Source organism: Pteropus medius, unplaced genomic scaffold (assembly GCF_902729225.1).
Source record: "Pteropus medius unplaced genomic scaffold, Ma_sr-lr_union100, whole genome shotgun sequence".
NCBI classification, from domain to species: domain Eukaryota; kingdom Metazoa; phylum Chordata; class Mammalia; order Chiroptera; family Pteropodidae; genus Pteropus; species Pteropus medius.
Window position 1 is genome coordinate 7488427 of NW_024350927.1, and position 20318 is coordinate 7508744.

At 42.5% G+C, this 20318-nt stretch overlaps 2 protein-coding genes across 16 annotated transcripts in view; both read right to left on the reverse strand.

Annotated features, from left to right (window-relative positions):
* Positions 1 to 2219: 2219 nt before the first annotated feature.
* On the reverse strand, positions 2220 to 16109 carry VAMP3 (vesicle associated membrane protein 3). Of its 2 annotated transcripts, XM_039842322.1 has the most exons (6): positions 16105 to 16109; positions 10833 to 11112; positions 9005 to 9086; positions 5757 to 5915; positions 4929 to 4980; positions 2220 to 3905 (listed from the first exon to the last, which is right to left on the reverse strand). In XM_039842322.1, coding segments are annotated over exons 1-6 (594 nt in total). In that variant the 5' UTR covers positions 16106 to 16109; the 3' UTR covers positions 2220 to 3885. The 2 variants fall into 2 exon arrangements, with proteins under 2 accessions (XP_039698256.1, XP_039698257.1); XM_039842323.1 differs by lacking the exons at positions 10833 to 11112; positions 16105 to 16109 and adding an exon at positions 11118 to 11223.
* CAMTA1 (calmodulin binding transcription activator 1) overlaps positions 12688 to 20318 on the reverse strand; it is a 784924-nt gene continuing 777293 nt past the window's right edge. For 10 of the 14 annotated variants that reach the window (XM_039842305.1, XM_039842311.1, XM_039842303.1 and 7 more), the window contains one exon: positions 12693 to 15938. In XM_039842305.1, coding sequence (XP_039698239.1) covers positions 15875 to 15938 — 64 coding nt within the window. In that variant the 3' untranslated portion in view covers positions 12693 to 15874. Of the gene's footprint in view, positions 15939 to 20318 lie in introns of all 14 variants that reach the window. The other 4 variants (XM_039842316.1, XM_039842302.1, XM_039842320.1 and 1 more) reach the window with 2 other exon arrangements.

Consider the following 20318-nt stretch of genomic DNA (forward strand, 5'->3'; position numbering starts at 1 on the left):
TTCCTTGACATCGGGTGGTGAGAATTTTGGCAAAAATATTTTTATTTTTATGTAAGTATAGTTGCTATACGATATTAGTTGTACTAGTTTCAGGTGCACAATATAGTGATTTGACATTTTTCTACCTTACAATATGATCACCCCATTAATTCCAGTGATCAGCTGTCACTGTGCAATCTCTTCTTGTCCTTTGCCCATTTTTTGACCAAAATTGAGTTTGTATGAGTGTATATATATTTCAGATATCAACTCCTTATCGGATATATCATTTACACATATGTTCTCATTCAGTAGCTTTTTTTGTTTTGTTGATGGTTTCCTTTGCTATGCAGCCTTTTAGTTTAATGAAATTCTAGTCTTTATATTTGTTTGTTTCCCTTGCTCGAGAGGACATATCCAAAAAGATGTCACTCAGACTGATGTCAGAGTGTACTACCTGTTCCCTTCTAGGAGTTTAGTTTCAGGCATTACATTTTAAGTTTTTTATTCATTTAGAATTTATTTTTGTATATGAGAGTGGTCTAGTTTCATTTTTTTGCATGTATCTGTCCGGTTTTCCCAGCACTACTTGTTGAAAAGATTGTTGTATCTCCATTGTATATTCTTGCCTCTGTTGTCCGAGTAATTGAAGTCTGGTCAATTTTAAAGCAAACATTAATTAATCCTCACTCAAAACCAATAAAAATATTGCCATACTTAAGAAAACACATTTTATTAGTGATAGAAATAGAGTTATTGTGTAGCAGTTACAAATCATTAGAAAAAACTTACAAGGGGACTTTGCCCCTGGTCTTGGACTGAAATTGCTGTCATGAAGGCAAAAGTTCACATTCCATTTCTCCTCCTTGAGGTGACAGGATATTTTCCCCACCACCCTGAGGTTCCCCACGGTCATATGACTTGCTCTGGCCAATGGAACGTGAGCAGAGCTCCTGGCTTCACTTCCAGGTGGAAGCTTCAAGAGCCAGTGCGTAATTCCTGACCTTCTCTTCCCGCCACGGTGATGACCCGAAACAGATGTTTACAGGAGGTTCCTCTTTAAGGGACTGAAGAGAGCGCCTTCCCGTTGGCTGGCATAGGACATGTAGCATGAACAAGGACAAAATTTTAAGCCATTGAGATTTAGGGGATGTTTGTTATAAAGTACACCTCCAGCATATCCCATGTGATACATATAGAGTAACTGAAGTCACTATACATACATATACAGTGACAAAAACACTAGCAAACCCAGTGGACTCGTCTGGCATGGACGCTGGTGAATGATGGTGCCATTCGCTAGGACAGACGCTGTGGCAGGATGAGGAGCCGAGGCTTAGATGTCTGGTGCACGTTGAGTTTGAGAGGCCGTGTCTAACAGGCCAGGAATCACCAGCAGATTGACAAGTAGTATCATGGGAACAGGAAAAACTGGATGGAGAGGAGGATGGAGACCAGTTGGCTGAGGACCCAGCCCCGTGGGACCCTGACATTCAAGGGAGGGGCAGGGAAAGAGGAGCTCATATATGGTAGATTTTCCTTCAAAATCTTGAAAATGGCACCAAAAGTTCACCCAGATTTCATTACGTAAAGGTCCTGGACCTACGGCACCATTCTACAGTGCTTTTCCAGGACACAACAGTATGTCAGACAAAAGCGGTGACGATGCAGAAAAGTCTGCCTCTTCGATCCCCAAAAAGACTTTATAGAAAACGGGCGCTTATCGCAGACCCACGTGAGCCCCTTCCACCGTGCGCTGTCGCTCCCTAGGGGCTGCAGGGGAGTGGCAGTGCTTTCACGGGGACGCACATGCAGCACGAAGTGAGCCATGTGTCTGGCGACGCCCCTCACCCGCCCACACTACCGCCCCGTGCCCCGAGCGGGCAGCCGTCCTCCCCCACAGTCGGGGCCAGCTCTGCACGTCGCTGTCGGAGGCTCACGCATTTAAGGACCTCAGAAGCCGAGTGCCGAGCGTGCTGGTGCCGTGAGAAAGCCAGCCCCCACTCGCATCCTAGGCTGAAAGCGCTTTCCGCAGGGAGCCGTTTGCGTCTGTTCACGGCGTCTGGGGACATGCTGGGTGACAGGAAATTAGAGAACTTGGAGGAGACTGGTGAGAAAGAGGAAGAGAAAGTGGAGTTTGGGGGTTTCCAAGGGAGAGGTAGTGGCGACGGCAAAGAATGCCATTTTTAGGACTTGGACCGGGCGCAGCTATTCCTCTGTCCACAACACAGGTACCAGAATCGTTTATAAACACTTTATTCGGTTCATCACGGCGGGCAGGTTCCCAGCTAATGCACAGACACAAGCAAGGTATTCCTGGGTTACTGCGGGAGCCCGTGGTTACATGGGACTGAGCACCGAGGCCAAGGGGAGGGCACTGAAGTCTCGTGTCACACTCGGCCGGGGACTGCGAGGCGTTTTCAACATCAACAGCGTTTCGGTAACGTTAGGGGAACAGACACCAGAGAAGTGGAACTGCGTCCTGGTGTACCTCAACTGTCGCTGCTTCCTAAGTCGCGCGCTAGCATGTGAACGAGAATTCTAGAACAGGCCAGCAGACTGCTGAAACCTCTGCTTCCTCCCTGAATGCCCACCCTCAGCCACACAGCCTGATGCTGAAAGTCTCAAGAGCTGCTCAGGTGACAACGGCTATTTCCAAAGCAGCCTCTTGTGCAGTCTATGACGTCAAAGGAAGGAAGGGTCTGTGGTTAGCTACCTCGGTGAAGAATCACCCACCCTGACCAACGCTATCTGAAGCGTAACGCGGATGACAGATTTAGGGAGTGGAATATGAATAAAAGTAGGAAACTCCAGAAAGCTACGATCTACGAGGACCGGGCCAAATAATCACCAGTCACCAGATGGTCTCGCCACAAAACTGTGGCTCACGTAACTCTTAGAAACACACTGGCGTCCGCAGCTAATACTCTACAAACTGCGGGTGATCTGCATCCTGTCTCTAGGTCTGCGATGTCAGGGGCTAGCTCGACCCTCCTGTAACCACGGGGAAGACGCTGAGCGGGAACAGGAGTCTCGCCACCTACAGTGCTTCGAAGGCAAGAAAGGCCTGTCAGGATGTAGGAGCTCCACAAACAAGTTTGGCTTATGTTCTGAAGGGCACCTTGAGTTCCATTTGTCACTTTTCTGAATTTCTCTGTCAGGAACAGACTTAAGGACATTTTACTGGGATGTAACTTTTTGGCAAAATAGAAACTTTGGTCATAGCCATAGTTCTATAAAAATGTTTCAAAGAGGTTATTATTTCTGATTAAAATAATATTTTTAGGAAATTATACAAAACAGTTACAAGAAAGTAAACATCTTTCTATCTAGCGTAAGAGCATAAACTCTTTACCAGCATCTTATTTTAAATACAGCGAAGAGTCAGTAGTGCTTATAAACAGTGGAGAGTTCTCTTAGAAGGAATCAGAAAAGTAGCAAATAAGGCACAGCCTGTTACTGTCAGATATGAGTTAAGCAGTAGTGTTCTTTCTGGAAGGCACAAACTGGAAATCTGATTACCCAAAGTTTAAAATGTGGCTCTGAAGATAATCGTATAACAAGGACGCTAACTTGGAAAAAATTCCCTTAACTGGAATTAACGGCAATTAATCAAGGCATTACTTCTAGGTTATAACACTCTGGAACTTAAGAAGTCCTTTTCATCAGCCCATGTGTAAATTTGTAAAGGCACTGTGCAAAACGTGGGCTGGGCTGACTACATTTCCAGTTGGAGTGCATTTTCTTTTTTAAAAAGGCACATTTCCTAGAGATCAAACTTTACATTAACGAACAGAAAATAATCACTTTAGATACAACAGTAGGTAAGCTTGATAATATAGCAGGTTCTAAGTCAAAAGTCTTGAAGAGGTTTCTTGAACAGCAGGCTGGAGTTTCGCTGGCTCCTCACCGAGAAACACTCCACACTAATAAGCAGGGAGATGCAAGAAAGCAGGGAAGACTCAGTTAGGTTTTCCGTGCGAACCCGGAATTAACGTCGGACGCTAGTCTAGATGTGAACGGAAATGGGACTGGGCTGATTTCTCACCAGCGGCTTCCCTGCACTTAGCGGAGACTACAGGAGGCTGTCGAAAGGATCGACGTTCCCAGGTACTGGGCTGAAAATGGCAATGGGTTGCTCCAACATCGTATATACTAGCAGTAATGATGATAATAATAGTAATAATAGGGGGGTGTGTATTTATTTATGACTTATTATCACATGCCAGGCACCATCCTAAGCACTTTTTATATATTAACCAGCTTTGTCCTTAGAGCAAACATATGAGGGAGGTATTTTTATTGTCGCCATTTTACAAATAAGAACGCTGAAGTTCAGAGATATTAAAATACCTGCCCGGGCCACACAGCTGGATGGATGGTGGTGGAGCTAGGGCGGATTACAGGCAGTCCATGCTTTCAATGACTAGACTGTACCGTTTCTCACAAAAGGAAATATCTGCTGAGAAGATATTCAGAGAGAAAACTGAAAGGTCAGTGGAGATGAACACATTTTCTCTCATTTCAAAGGATTTATGTTGATATCAAAAATCTCAGACTTTAAACATATAACACTCGAGTATTTAAAACATTTACTAAAGAAAACGAAAATCCCTGGACTAGACTAACAGTTCTAAGGAAACTTTACTCTCAGTTCCTCTACATCGGCGGTCCCCAACCTCGTGGCACCAGGGACCGGTGCTCCTATGAGAATCCAATGCCTGACGATCTGAGGCGGAGCTGAGGCGGGGATGCTGGCGCTGAGGAGCGGCTGCAAATACTGATGAAGTTTGCTCGCTCACCCGCCACTCACCTCCTTCTGTGTGGCCCAGTTCCTAACAGGCCAGGGACCGGTACCGGTCCAAGGCCCAGGGGTTGGTGGCCCCTCTTGTACCTGAAAACAACTGTAAACACACAAGCTCCAAACAGTTTGAAAGAGGAGAACTCACCGATGATGATGATGATGATGATGACCACAACGCTAATCCCTATAGCCCACATCTGAAACGAAACATGTGCCCACATCACATTTCAAAAAGAGAGATTAACGTGCTTACTAGAGAGTATCGTGCAGTATCACTGTGGTCACTGAAAAAAGAGAAACTCAGGTGCACGACAACCTGAAATAATCTGTAATTTTTAAGTCTAAATTTAACGCTCGCCATTAGGGCCTGAGGTTCCTTATCTGCTCTTCATAAGATGTTCCAGTACTTGCAATCCCTAGACAGGCACTTGTCTGTATACACAAGGAGGGGCTGCTAAACCTGCCCATGTACGTGAAGGTGTCCCTTCTAAGCCAGGAAGGGGGCAGGATATGCTTGGCATCTGATGGGCGCACGTTTCGTTGGCAGTTGTGTAAAATCTGCTCTGGTTTACGCTTCTCACGTGGCTGCTTTCTGCTCTCCTGTGGGGCACACTGTGGCTTTCGAGAAGCTCCTTCCTCTGCCACCGGAGCCAGTCACAGAACCATATGCAAACTGGCCACCAATGCCAGCCCTCTCCCAGCAGTCCGTGTTCAGGGCTCTGCTGGGGTGGAGGGTTGGAGGGGCTCATGTGTGTGACGGATTCTGGACACTCCTGTTCTACGTGCTTAAGATCTGGTTGTGGGGTTAGGAAAGGGGATGCGGTCAGTGTGCTACAGTCGGCCAGTCCAAACTTCCACGTGTGGGCCATCGAACTCGCCTCCCAGATTCACGGCAGCCCAACGTTTGTAGCCTTTGTCAACCCCCAAGAATGCAGCGGGCGACTTAATGTAAAGAGGAGCTAAAGAGAATCACCTTGCAATTCTTCCACCAATACTTTCTCTTCAACTTGGCAGCACTCGTTTCAAACTGGGAGGCTCCTGCCTGCAGCGCGTCCGCGCGGTCATCTAACTCGGAGAGCTTCTGGTCTCTTTCTAACACCTTATCCACGTTGACTCTCATGATGTCCACCACCTGAGTGAATGGGATCAAACCAAGTTACAGGTAAATGCAATGACAAAAGGTCTGCACTTTATTACTTGAAGCCAAACTTTCATTTTTTAAAAAAGGAGGAGCTCACTATTTCATGATAAAAACACTAGGTAAACTAGGAGTAGAAGGAACCTCCTTAACATGATCAGGGGCATTTATGAAAAAACCCACAACTAACATCCACGGTCAATGGTCAAGATCAGGGAACAAGGCAAGAACGCCCACTTTAAATACTGCGGTTCAAGATTGGGAAGTTCTGGCCCAAAGCAATTAGAAAGGAAGAAGTAAAATGATCCATATTTGCAGATGATTCCATATATAGAAAATCCCAAAGAGTCCACAATAAAAACTTAGTGGAGTTAATAAACAAATTCAGTAAAGTTTTAGGGTACAAGGTCAGCACCCATAAATCACTGTTTCTATATAGCAGCAATGAAAAGGAAATTAAGAATACAAGTCTGTACACAATAGCATCCAAAAGAATAAAATATCTAAATACAAACTGAACCAAGGACACAAAAGACTTGGACACTGAAAACTACAAAACACTGATGAAAGAAATTAGAGACCAAATTAAATGAGAAGACATCCTATGTTCATAGACTGGAAGATTCAGTGTCAGGACGGCAGTACTCCTCAAAGCGATGCACGTGTGCACAGATTCAACACGATCTCTATCAAAAGTCACTGGGCTATTTTTGCAGAAATGGAAAAGCCAATCCTCAAATTCATGCAGAATTGCAAGGGGACCTGCCCAGCCAAAATAATATTGAAAAAGAAAAAATTGGAGAATTCACACTTTCCAATCTCAAAACTTACTACGAAGCTATGATAATCAAGAGTGCGATTCTGGCACGAGGGCAAATGTACAGACTGAGAGTCCAAAGTCAACCCGAACATCTGCTGCCAACTGATTTCTGACAAGGGTGCCGAGAGCATTCAATGGGAAGAACGGTCTCTTCAACAAATGGTACTGGGACAACTGGAGAACCACATGCAAATGAAGGATGCTGGATCCCTAGGTCACCTCATACATAAAAATTAACCCAAAATGGATCAATGAGCTAACTGTTAGAAGAAAATATAACAAGAAATCTTTCTAGCTTTGAATCTGGCCATGGATTTGACACCTAAAGCAAGAGCAACAAAAGAAAAAATAGATAAACTGAACTTTATAAAAATTAAAACCTCTTGTGCATCAAAAGACATCATCAAGGATATGAAAGGACAATCCGGAGAATGGAAGAAAATATTTGCAAATCATATATCTGAAATAGACTTAATATCCAGAATATATAAAAAACTCTTATTACTCAACAACAACAAGAAAAACTAATTAATTAAAAAAAAAAATAGACAACAGACTTGAATAGACATTTCTACAAAAAACATATACGAATGGCCAATGAGCACATGAAAGATAGGTAACATCGCTGGTCAATAAGGAACTGTAAATCAAAACCACCATGAGATACTATTCACTAGGACGGCTAGCACACAAAAAAGGAAAATAACAAGTGTTGGCAAGGATGTGGAGAAATAGGAACCCTCGGACTGTGCTGGTGGGCTATAAAATAGCGCAGCTGCTATGGAAAAAATCTGATGCTTCCTCAAAAAGTTAACCAGAAATACCTTATGATGCAGTCATTCTACTCCTTGGTACATACCCAAGGGAAATGAAAACATATGTCCGCACAGAAATGTGTATGCAGATGTTTACAGCAGCATTATTCACAATAGCCAAGAGGTGAAAACAACTCCAAAATCCATCAACTGATGAACGGCTACACGAATTAAGGTATATGCGTGCAATGGAATATTACTCAGCCATAAAAAGAAACGAGGCACTGATATTTGTTATAACTTGGATGAATATCAAAAATGTTATGCTAAGTGAAAGAAGCCAGACACAAAAGGCCACATAGCGTACGATCCCTTTTATACGACATATCCAGAATAGGAAAATCCACAGAAATGAAGCTGCTTAGAGGTTCCCAGAGAATGAGAGAAAGGGAATGGGAGTATGACGGAATGAATACGGGGTGTTCTGGGGTGATTATGAAAACCGTGCAATGGACGGAGGTAATGGTTGCGCAGCTCTGTGGCTATGTCAAATACCACTGAACCGGACACTTTAAAATAGGTGATATGTGAATTTCACTTCAGTTAAAAGAAAATAACTCTCCTTAAAATTCCTTTGGTTAAGAAAAAGGACCCAATTTGATTTTGTAAGTAAACAAAGTTTCATGCAGGATGGAATGAGCATGGGTTTATAGCATGAAAATACCAATTTTTCAGAAGTTCATAAACAAAACCATCACACCAAAATATCACCATATGCTTTACCAACCCATTGTAACTAACATTAAATTTAAAGCTGCTTTCTAAGGACACTACATGCAGAAAGACCAAGATACCCTTGTTGGACAGTGACAACTTTTAGGAACATGGAAATATGAGTCTGAATTTCTCAATCTTCCATTGTGGGTCTGCACATACAAGAATTCCACAAATCGGATTTGTTGGGCCAGAGCAGTTTGCCAGCATCTGCCTTCTGAACGTCAAGGGACAGGGGCACCAATCGGAGCTGAATTCTACAGAGTCTGCTCAGGCTGGGTGACTGGGAAGTCAGGCTGCTGCAAGAGGATTCTGATGAGAAATCTGCTCAGAGGGTTGGTCTTGGCCTGAGCAATTTATAGACCTAACTCTTAAAATTCTATCACCTTATTTTATAAAGTAGTTCTCTTTTTTCTGGGTTTTTTTTTTTTTTTTTTGGTATGTGTGTGGCAAAATATATATTATAAAATGGTTGTTGGGGGAACATCCTCAGGGAGGGGTGTCTGCGTTTTAGGTATGTAATTTGATCACACAAAAACAAGCATGGTAACAGGAGAATCTGACTCCTGCTTAGATGAGGGCTTCCAGAACATCAGGGGACAGAATTTTGATACATTTATGATACAGTCAAAATTTACTTCCTATTCACACTTTTATACTTTTTCTGAACAATTACTTCCATAGTGTTCCCATGCTGACTTAAAATTCATCTTTTCAACATTTCAGAGCAATACCTCGTCCACTTGATTTTGTGTCTGCTGAAGTCTTCGATTACTGCCAGAGGCAGCGCTTGAACCTGCAGGCACGGCTGCAGACCTGAAGCATGTAAAAGCATGAGCATCAGTAAATTACAACTCCAGACATATCTTTCTAAGTATAAAGATGTTATCCCAGGACCCTCAGTGTTAGGAATTTATGAACTAAAGCAGAAAAAGAAACCCTTCCAGCGGTAATGAACGAAGGTTCTAATGACATTTCTCCTAATTCTTCTATAATTTCCAAGATTCACTCACATATTAAATATGACCAGCATCTAAAGCAGGGGTCTCCAACCCCTGGGCCACGGACCAGTACTGGTACTGGTCTGTGGCCTGTTAGGAACCAGGCCACACAGCAGGAGGTGAGCGGCGAGAGAGCCAGAGAAGCTTCATCTGTATCTGCAGCCGCTCCCCAGCGCCAGCATCACCGCCTCGGCTCCGCCTCAGATCATCAGGCATTAGATTCTCATAGGAGCACCGGTCCCTGGTGCCAAAAAGGTTGGAGACCGCTGGGCTAAAGGAAAGGTTTAACAGGATCTACTTTGTATCACTGAAGCACCTGATCCTAAAATAGAGCAACTCTACTTTCCAATTTACTACTTTTTTAAAGCCACACATCAATTTAAGTGTACTCAGTCCTCTTCCGATCTTTTCATTGTGGCAAGACTATTTTTCATAGTTATGAACAGTTTTCATTGTGGCAAGACTTTTTTTCATAGTTATGAACAGTTATAGAATCCCCTTTTTCTAGTAAGGGAAAAACACATTCATTTACAGAAACTAGAAACAATGCTCCTTCTCTTCAAAGGAGCGTTGTTCTTCTAGAATCCTCATTGAGTGTTTTTTCTCCCCAGGCAGCTCTTCCTTAACCTCTCAGGGTTTGAAGTCCCTATTTTTTTCCCATCACTTTGCTGACAACGCTTTGATTTTTTTCATATTCCCTATATTTATAAATATATAGTCTTGCCTTCCCTAATAGATCTCAGGCTCCTGCATCTTAGAAGTCTCTTCCCTGTCTCCAAGACAGCACATAGCACGTGTCTTGTACACAAAAGCCACCGATTCATTGATCCAGCAGTTATTCTAGTATGTGTCAATGACCAGGGATGCAGCAGATGCCATGTCTGCCCTCAGAGTTTAGTGTCTGATAGATAATAGTGAAGAACCATGTACCGGCGCGTTTTCTCCATGCGTTTATCTCATTTAATTCTCATGCCTTTTTGAGAGGAATACTACTACTACTACTACTACTCCCATTATATAGATGAGTAAAGTGAGGTTTAGGACGTGAACACTGCTGGCTGTAGTGGAGCTTGTGTTTAGACCAGCTGCCGTATAATTCCACGAATCTAGTCTTAACCACTGTGATCCACCGGCGCCGCAGCCTCAGTAGGAACACTCCAGAGGGGTGTGCCTGGTTCCTAGACGGAACCTGTGGAAGAACCCATTCCTCTCTCTGTAGGTGAGCCTCGAGCAGGCTGGAGAGGGAACGGAGGGTTCTTGTGATTCTCACAGGCAGTTAGCATTCTCTGAATGCCACCACGGGAAACTTCCCGTTTGCAAGGGCCCCTATGAGAGCTTTGCTTCAAAAGAGAAGTCCCACAGCCATCTTCCGAGTCCGCTCGGCCGTAGGTGCCTGAAGACGGGGCCCAGGCCCTATGCCTTGCAACTTCCGGGGCCCAGCCCGGGACCAGGCAGAGAGTACAGTGACCACCGAGCCTCTCGGGGGCCTTAGGGGAGCGAGGTCCGGATGGGATGGGGTGGGGACAGAGGCGGGACAGGGGCGGGGTGGGGCGCTCCCTACCTCCAGGAAGCCCCCGGCTGCCCCGCCCTTGCCTCTTCCGCGTTCGCCGCACCGCCGCGGGGCCCTCCGGGGCGGCCGGCCGCGCCGCGGGGTCGCCTCGCCCATCTGCAGCCCACACCCCTGGGGCTGCTGCCCATCTCAGGCCTCGGGAACCCCCGCGCAGGCTGTGCGGCCTCGGCCCGCGTCAGGGCGGCGGCCGACGGGAACTGGGCCGAGCGGGGTTCCCAGCCGCGCGCCGCTGCCCCCGAGGCCCGAGGCCGCCCCGCGTCGCATCGCGTCACTCACATTTTGGCGGCGGCGGCGGCGAGCGAGGGTCGGCGGAGCGGCGGAGAGGGACCAGAGTCCGGGGACCTGGGCGGGGCGGCGGCGGCGCGCAGCCGATGACGTCGGGGGGCGGGGCGCCGCGGGGCGGGGCCACCGAGACGCTGGGGGCGGGGCCCGAGCCTGGCTCCGCCTCGCAGACGGCGCGTCTGGGCGTCAGCCCCGTCTACGCCCCGCCGGCCCTGCGGACGCTGGGGTCGTGGCGCTTTACGTACTGGGAATGAACTGTGTAGGTAAATGAGGGCGGAGGCGTTTAACGTTTTTCTGGGCCGGTGGGCCGTTTCTGTGGCGGTGACAGTTTTGGAAACAGCCTGTGCGTTTCCGCTCTCAACTTCCCACATTAACCTAGTGGTCCTGTGGACACCACGTTTTCCCAAGAAACCTTTACCAATGAGATAGGAAGTCCATTTGGGGGATTTATGACATTGATTGGGTTAGGTTCCCTCTCTTTGTGTTCGTGACAAATGCATTGCACAGATCATATAATGTTTTCGGGAGCCTTGACATCAGGGGCTGTGGTTTCTGTATTCCATCGCCTCTAGCACACAGTAGGTCAGCTTTTGATCGGACAGAGGCGAGACATATCTGAATGCAGTGAGTTAACTTTGCAGTGTCTTCGAGTTGTAACAAAGTATTCCTACCGACGTAGACAATTCCCACTTTAAAAAACCAAAACGCTACAAAACACTACTAGGTCAGTTGGCAGATAAGAAATGGAAAATTAACGCTAAACTGTCTTTCCCAAATTTCCAAATTTCTAAATGCAATAATTCGAAAAGGGAAATGTTAGTGCATATTAGAAGAAACGAGTGTCACAGAGGAGGTGGGATTTGAGTAGGTAAATAGCCAAAAAAGAGAACTTTCCAGGCAAGGGATGAACAAACGTGAAAAAAAAAAAGTGGACATGGACATGGTTTACACAGACAAACCACAGGGTGTAGGTTGGGGCACAGGTGAAAATAAGATTGACTCTAGAGTTAAGATAAATAAAACGGGAAAACGTCATTTAAAGGCAGTGGGCCGTAGAAACCATTGAGGCCCCATGGAGGTGGGAGGTCTAGCATGCAACATCTGTCTGGCAGTGGCATTGGGACAGATTAGATGGAAGAGGGACCACTAGGGAGACAAGATGAGGCTCTGCAGTGACTGAGAACGAGCCAGTGATGACTCAGTACTCAGGAAGACCTACGGTAGTCAACTGGAAAGTTGCCTTTTAAAGTGAGGATTTTAACTGAAAAGGTGAATTTAGACAGCTGTCTTTACCTTTCAAATAACTGCACACTGACAAATGATTGCTGGGTTGAGGTGCCTGAGAAGATAGTTGAAAAGCAAGTGTTCTAGGAAAAAGCAAGCGGCTCTACTAAGAAATTTTTTCCTTCACGGACACACCTGAAACTAGGTATGTCACATTCAATGTCAAAACGTTGTATCTGGATCTAAGGACATACTTGAAACTATTTCATACGGTTTGAAACATGCCGATCACCTGGGATTTTAGTATCAGGTGAAGTTAAGGCAACACACACACATAACATGGGGAAATTTTCTTCATTTTTAATTTACAGCAGAAAGAATATAAAGCATTCAGAAAACATTTTCCATATTTTAAGGGCAATTCAAAACATTTTGCATGGTTTCCAGCAGCTGAGTTCTTCAACAGACCCATTGATTCAATGATGCTTTACATGCACAATTACAAAAATAAAACTTACAAAAAAGAAGACATCTAGACTAGTTTTACATGCAAGTCTCAGGGACCCCCCGTTGGGCGCCAACTACTGTGTGGAACTGCCATAAGCGACCGTGCAGCCAGAGAGGGGTTCGAGTTAGTGTCTTTATTTCGTTCACACAGTACAGCTGATTTCAAATGGGTAACAAGAATAGCAATTAAATCTTCAGGAGACAGAATAAGATTAGCTATTAATTTTATAATGAAATCCTACTCCTGGCACTTGGGAATTCAGATTATCCAAGAAAGCTGCGCTTACCTATCATCTTATATTCAAAAACTTAAGATTCACAACCAAGAAAAAGCGGTCAGAAATGCTTCGTTTCAGTGGGAGTGTATGTGTACCTCACCTAGGATTCACAGTTGCACTGGTAGGTTACACTGCTAGGTTTTGAACCTACTTCCTACCTCCTCCATAAGAACCCTCCTAATTCTATGTATCTTCCAGAAATTTCTAACTTACTCAGCTAATAATGTGGCATGTGAAACATTAAGAAAACGAAACAAATGTGAGGATTAAAGCAAATCCACTGAGGTCATTACTCTTGTCAAAAGCTCAGTTATTTGTACCAGAATTAATGGCGTAAACATACCTAAACTCAGTATTAACACAGGACATTCCGAAAGAGCTGGCTTTCACATTCTGTTCCCACTTATGAATGCAATTGTGTGTTTGTAAATTACTCAGTGTCCTCCTACAGGTCAATTGTGTCAAATAATAGGTATTTGGGAGACTTCAACAGCTGCAACATAACCCACACATTTAAAAACAAAAGTGAGTCAGCTCAGTTTACAAATGTACAGGTGGCTACTAGCTGTGGGGCTGTCGCTGTCGTCAAAGCTGATCACAAGCAGTAAGACATATACTGTACAGTAATTTGAGGTTGGCAGTGAAAGGAAGTAATTAAAAAACAAGTACAATTATAGAAAAGGCACCAAGAGCACTGACCCCAGTTTTTACCACAATCTTTTAGTATCTACTTTCCTTCTAAAGACACCAGTTTAAAAGCTTATTTGTGAATATTTTTAGGCTTCACAACAAGCCTTGAGTTTTAACTTACAGTTGGCAGCCAGAACCAAGAAAAAACTATTATTTCCGCTTTCCGCCAACTGATCCTGAAACTGAACCTGGGAATTTTAAACTGGCATCAGCGAATGCGAACTTTATTCTCTCGATTTACATGAGTAGTTTAATTTTTAAAAGCATCAGATTTCTTTGGCTCCTCATTATGTGGAAATAGTAATATACCATCACATCCCTACAAGACCGGTTTGCATCTCTTAAATTTTTAGTTATTCTCTGTGTCATTTTTATTACATTTTCTGATTTCCAGCAGGAGATATGAAAACGTGAGACATTTTTTCCTACCTTTCACACTATTTCTTTTGTCAGGTTTTGATCCTTCAGAGTGTTCTTCGTTGGAGCGAGTGGATGGTGTTAAGCTGTATACTGATTCGTCTCATGATTATCTGTTTAGCAAAAGTAACTTAATTTTCTTAAGCAATATTAGCATTCACATTACTTGGCACCATTGGCAAAGAAATTATAAATAAAATAAAATAAACTCCTGGTAGCCAAAATTAAATGTAAACATATCCTTTTTTTAAGTAATGTTACTCTGCCTTTTTTTCCTAAGTCTAAATACAGTAGCTCTTTTTTTAATTTTTATTTTTTGCAGTTTAGTCATGCTTTAGCAAAATGTTCTTCTAAAGAACATTTAAAATAAAGTACTCTTATAGTGAAATAAAGTTTTTTTTGTTTCATTTTACAGACCATAGCCACTAATGCTTTGCTTTTGTTCATTTCTTTTTTCTTGATTTCATGCACATATCTCTTTGTTTTAATATATACAATATATACAAACAATACATCCACATTTTCTTGCTCATTCAGACAAAACTATACAAATAATTTTATCTTGCCATGTTATTGACCTTTGTGAATAAAATATTTAGCAATTAATATAATCCCTTTCAAATATTTTCTCACTTTCCATTTCTACCTTCTCTATATACACAGAAACTGCTCAGTTTGGATGAAATATAGCCAAAAATATGGAATTTACTGGCCAGAACGCAGCACCACACTGATCTTTTAGGTGGCAAATGTCCAGGCAAGGTTCATGATTCCTTAGAATGACTACAGTTTCCAAGGTTACTAAAAAAAGCTACATGCTTTTCCAATTCTCGAATTCTCATTGCACATGAAAGTAAGGCCAAAAAATTAAAGTGCTGAACATGAGAAACGGGACAAAACGATCACCCACAGGCTCTTGGGAGGTGGCGGGGACAAGAAAATAAATTTAAACTCTGTAAGCTGTTTCTCATTATTTCCCATGCGTTACCCGTTTACCACACACCTGCCCCTCTGCAAATTTCCACATGAAAAACCTGCAGATTTTAAAAGTTGCATTAAGTGTGCTGTAGAGATTAAAACAGAAAAACAAACTCAATAAAATAAAAACCGTGAAGGAAATGAGAACACACGGACCCAGTAAAGTTTTGTATGATCTAAGCCCTCCACTGAGAACGAATCCCAAAGATTCAGCTTCTTGGAAATAACTGACAGGCGCAGGAACGATCCTCTTTTGTTGCTAGTGCATCCCCACCTTTTCTCATCTATATTTTTGGTATAATAATTGTACAGTTCCACACGATGTTTGAATACAGCCCTATGTGAGAAGGAAAACGGCTTCTTCCCCAGAAGAGGAAGCCTCTTTCACTTCCTCGTGGTGTCTTGTTTTCCCGTGATCCAACAGAAGACTGAGTTCCAAGATGTCTGTCTTGCTGATTAAATTAAAAGTTGTCCATGGAGGTGCAAAATGCAATGACCAAAACATTCCTGTTAAAATCCTGCAGCTGATCTCCCCAAAACTGCAGAGGGATTGTGTGTGTGTGTGTGTGTGTGTGTGTGTGTGTGTGCGCGTGTGCGTGCGTGTGTTGTTGCATGTCTCTGCTAAAAACAGAAATGAAAACAGTCTGAAAAGCAATGTCACATTGCTAAGGGATGCCGCTGTATGTCTTCAAGTTCCTTGGCCTTTTTCAATTCTTTCACTCTGGAAGAGAAACAAAATACCAGATGATAACTACATAGTGAAACGGGGACGACATCAAGAAAAGGACATTACTATCCCCTCTGAAGTGGGAAAAAAAAAAACCCAAGACAAAGACCATTTTGAGGATTGACGGCAAGAGAAACTCCTGTTTAACTGCTGGGGAAACTATCGGAAGAGGAAGACTAGACCCTTTCTGAAACCTCACTCTATCATCATGTGCTCTGAACACAAAGCAAAACCGAAACTTACTGTGGTAAGTGTAACAATAACACACTCATTTTAGAAAAAATGGTAATTGTTTAGATGACTTCCTTTTTAAGACCACCATTAATGCCCTATAATTCCATAGGATTCAAGTTAGGGAAACTGGACACGCATTTATTTAGATTTGCTAGACCTAGGGAATGAACTGCTTTGCTCACAGACTCAAGATTTTTAGATGCCTTGAACCTCATCATACACCTGCGCGACTCTGCGGTTTCGCTCATGTATTGTGGAGTCTGTTTGGCTTCCCTAAGTCCTTCCTTTCTTCCTGTTCCACACTGTAGCTTTAAAAGATGTTCAGGTCACGCCCCCTGGTGATCCCCAATGGACAGCACTGGGGCGCAAATAAATATAAAGTACTTTGTTCTAGTTATCAAACATGTCGTAAACAAATTTAAATGAAATCGTTTAATAAATAGAGTCATGGGAAGTTCTTTCCAGCAAATTGTGTGTTAGTTGTCACTTCCAGTCTATATTTTTTAAATATCAAAATTTGCCTTGGTTTTTTAATAACGGCACCTATATAGATGGGGTAGCAGGGAAGCGGCTGTAAGCTACAAAAAAATTTTCTTTTAACTGACAAGTAATGAAGACATTGCCTTAGTATCAGAATGATGCGAGGGTGACGTTAGGGTCTAAATGCTGAAGTCAGCGCTCACGCAAAAGTCACAGGTAGTTCGTAGTCCTGCATGACATATAACTTGTTTTCCAAAAAATGGGTGTGAGGGTGTGATTTTAGCTAAATAGAAGCAGCAGTTTCTCAGGCCACATATACTTTACTTCAACAGCATGCCGAGAAAAAGTCTGATTTGTTTGGGTCAATAATTCCCAAATCGAGTTTTCTGATTCTCTAATAAGAGTTAAGGTCTGTCTCATTATCTTAAGTTACACCGGTAAGTTTAAATTTTATTTTAGAACAAACGCTGCTTTACTTTCTTGATAACCCTCGAGCGGGAAGAAAACATTCTGAGAAACCAGTCATAAGTCATTGCCATGTTACGCAGGTTGGGATTCAGTGGAATGGCACGTGTACTGTGACGGCAATTTAAGAAAACGAGTATATTTACCACCTTCATGCAGAACCGTTTCTCAGTATTCTGCAAAGTTGATATAATCTCTTCAAAGCAAAGGTGCTCTTCCAGAAAAAAAAAGCTTTATCGTTTTATCATCATTAATACCAAAAAGAATTATAATGTTTGAAAATGTGCTTGTCTGGTTGATTTACTAAATTCGGCAAGCCCAGCTTGATTGGGCAGTATAGCTTCCAAATGGTTAAATCCTCCTTTCTTAACAGGTACACTTAGAATACGATGCTATGTTCGTAATTAGATCCAGGCATTATTCAGCTTAAAATTTTTTAATATACCATGGATTATTAAATTTTCAGGTAATTTGGATAGTACAGTACAAAACTGTGCATCATTATAAGGTCCCTAATTTTGGACATGCATACTTGATAAATAAATAAATAAATAAATGGCTTTTTAAAAATTGAAACATGCCATATTTTGTGTTCAATTTTTAAACATGCAATAATCTATACTAACAGCTCTTTGGCTGGAGAAATGCAAGGCATGCACTGATGCCACCTTTATTTCCGGGCATGCAATGTATCTATCTGCACGTGTGCAGACCTGGGGGCTGAATTACCGCAGATGTGCATGCTACTTCAAACACCACGCTGTATTCCTGCACTAGTACAGGGCTCATTCACAAATATGCCACAGTGTCTCCAACACTGAAGACTTCTAGCATTGGAAGAATTCTTAACTCAAAGTCTGACAGTATAAACACAAAGATATCCATTCGCAATTTTCGAAGAGTGAACAGGAAAGCTTTAAAAATATAAGTTCATCATTGAGATGAAATAAAAGGAAAATGAATTATAAACCAGAAATGTTTTATAGTTTCACAGCGAAGAATCTGTCATTGGTTGGTCGCGATGGGTATCAACTTAAATATTTTTCTTTCAGTTAAAATGGTCACATTTGTTTTTGCAGTTTCTTTCTGATTAAAAAGTCAACTAAGTTTTCATAAGGTTTTGAAGTTACACCATGTAAATACCCTGCTATAAAACTGGCGATAGCCTCACACGCCTCTAAGTTAGGGAGAGACGCTCGGCCACGCACAGAGATGGCGTTGGTTTCTACGACTGTCCGCAACGAGACATCGCAATTCTCAGATACGTTTTCTAGGCTAAAGAGGAGAATTTAGTTCTCGGTTTCAAGACGAAGTTTTCACAGTGTACTAGCATTATAAAATGATATCAAAATGATTTAAATGGCGTAGGCATTTTTTAACAGAAAGCCATTAAAGAAATTACGGGACAAAGGGGAAGAGAACACTTATGTTCCAGTAGCTGGAGAGGTCACTTCGTTGTTACTTTCCTTAGTTCTCACACCACTGTTGTCTCCAACTTGTAAATGTAGAACCTGAGATTTATAGGACTTAGGCAGCCTGCCCCAAATTACATAGTTAGTACATGGCAGAGCGAGGGTTTCAAGCCAGGTTCGTCTGACTCCGCCTCTCCACTCCCCTGCCTCAATTATATCTCAGGCTAACAAAAAAACAAAAAAACGAAACAAAACAAATTTCAGTTCTTACTTTCTCTTTTCTCAAAAGACTTGCTAGAAAACACCCATTGGGAAAATTACCATGGCATTTGTTGAAATATGTCGTTGAAAGATGAAAGATAAATGTTGTTGGAAACTTTTCTATTTTCTCAATTCTAATGTCATTCTGACTCTATGTAGATTTTACTACAATGTTTTAGAGAAAAAAATACGTCCACGTAAAGTGTACTTATCAATTTTCAACAGATTTGAAACATGAAAAGAACGGGCCTAAGAATAAGGAAATCAAAGATTTTTAGCCTCCTCCAATGTGTAATCTGCAAGCCGTGTTGTTGAGGCTGACTTACCTCTGAAAGTTGAGATGAAATTGAGAAACTTTTGCAGTCTGCCCTATCACAATCCTAAGTGGGGTTTAATGTTACTTGAGGGTAGCTTACTAGGATAAGGCAGGGGTGCTTAATTCCTTGTTTTGTTTTATATCGAATGTCAATCGGATAAAATACATTTGAATGTCACATTGCCTCCAAAGAAACAGAAAACAATTCTCTGACTGAGGTGATTTGGAACAGCATCTGATATGATTTGTTAACAATTCTAAGAAATAGATGTTTCAAATCAGTGTTTCAAACCGTTGCAGAAAGTTGTCTTGCCTTGTCTAAGTCAGTCAAGATATGAATAATCACTGAGAGGCACAGGGTAACTAAAAATTTATCTACCACAAGAAGGATACACAATAAAGGTTTAACAGTTAATGTCTCTAGGTGATTTTCCTTGCTTATTTGTATTTCTAAAATGTGCTGTGTTCCTTTTGTGATAGCTATTCCTGCTCGTCGTTCTTTGAAAAAAAGTTGATGTTTTCTATTCACCTGTTACTGTGTCTTACAAATGTTGTATTCACATGATATAAAAAAACAATTTAAAAATTTGGTGGAGGGGAAAAAAATTCTATTTTATAAGCCAAAACCAAAATCAAGGGATTGACCTGGCTTCTTTGAGATTATCTGGGTTGTAAGCATGTTTTCCAGTATGTGAACTTGGTAGATATAAACCAGAATTTTGGATTGGAATTATTCTTGAAAAATCCAGTACCCATGATCACCATATCTATAGAACACAGAATACAAATGTTCGGCAACTTTTGTTGTATTATGTTATAGAAACTCAGCTAAGGGTCACTGATCTTTGGTTCTCTTAAGGAACTGTAAGACTCATTCGGTGCTGAGAGAGAAGTGAACCTAAAAACGTCTAAAAACACATCCCATCATGATGCGCTTACTCCTTTCATCACACGAGACAGGCGGAGCCATCTTCCCAGGTATTGTAAAGATAACTGATACGGGACAGAAACCATGGCTCCTTCAAGTACAAAGCTATCACTACCACAGAGAGAGCTCAAGGACCAGGTCCCCCAGCCGCCCGGCGTAACCTGGGAGACGGTGCGCTCACAGCCGGCTTGGAGCTAAGGTACTAGGAAGAACAGCAAGGCTTTGGCCTGTGACCAGTCAACTACTAAAGTGAAAAGCAATCTAGGATTTCCCCCAAG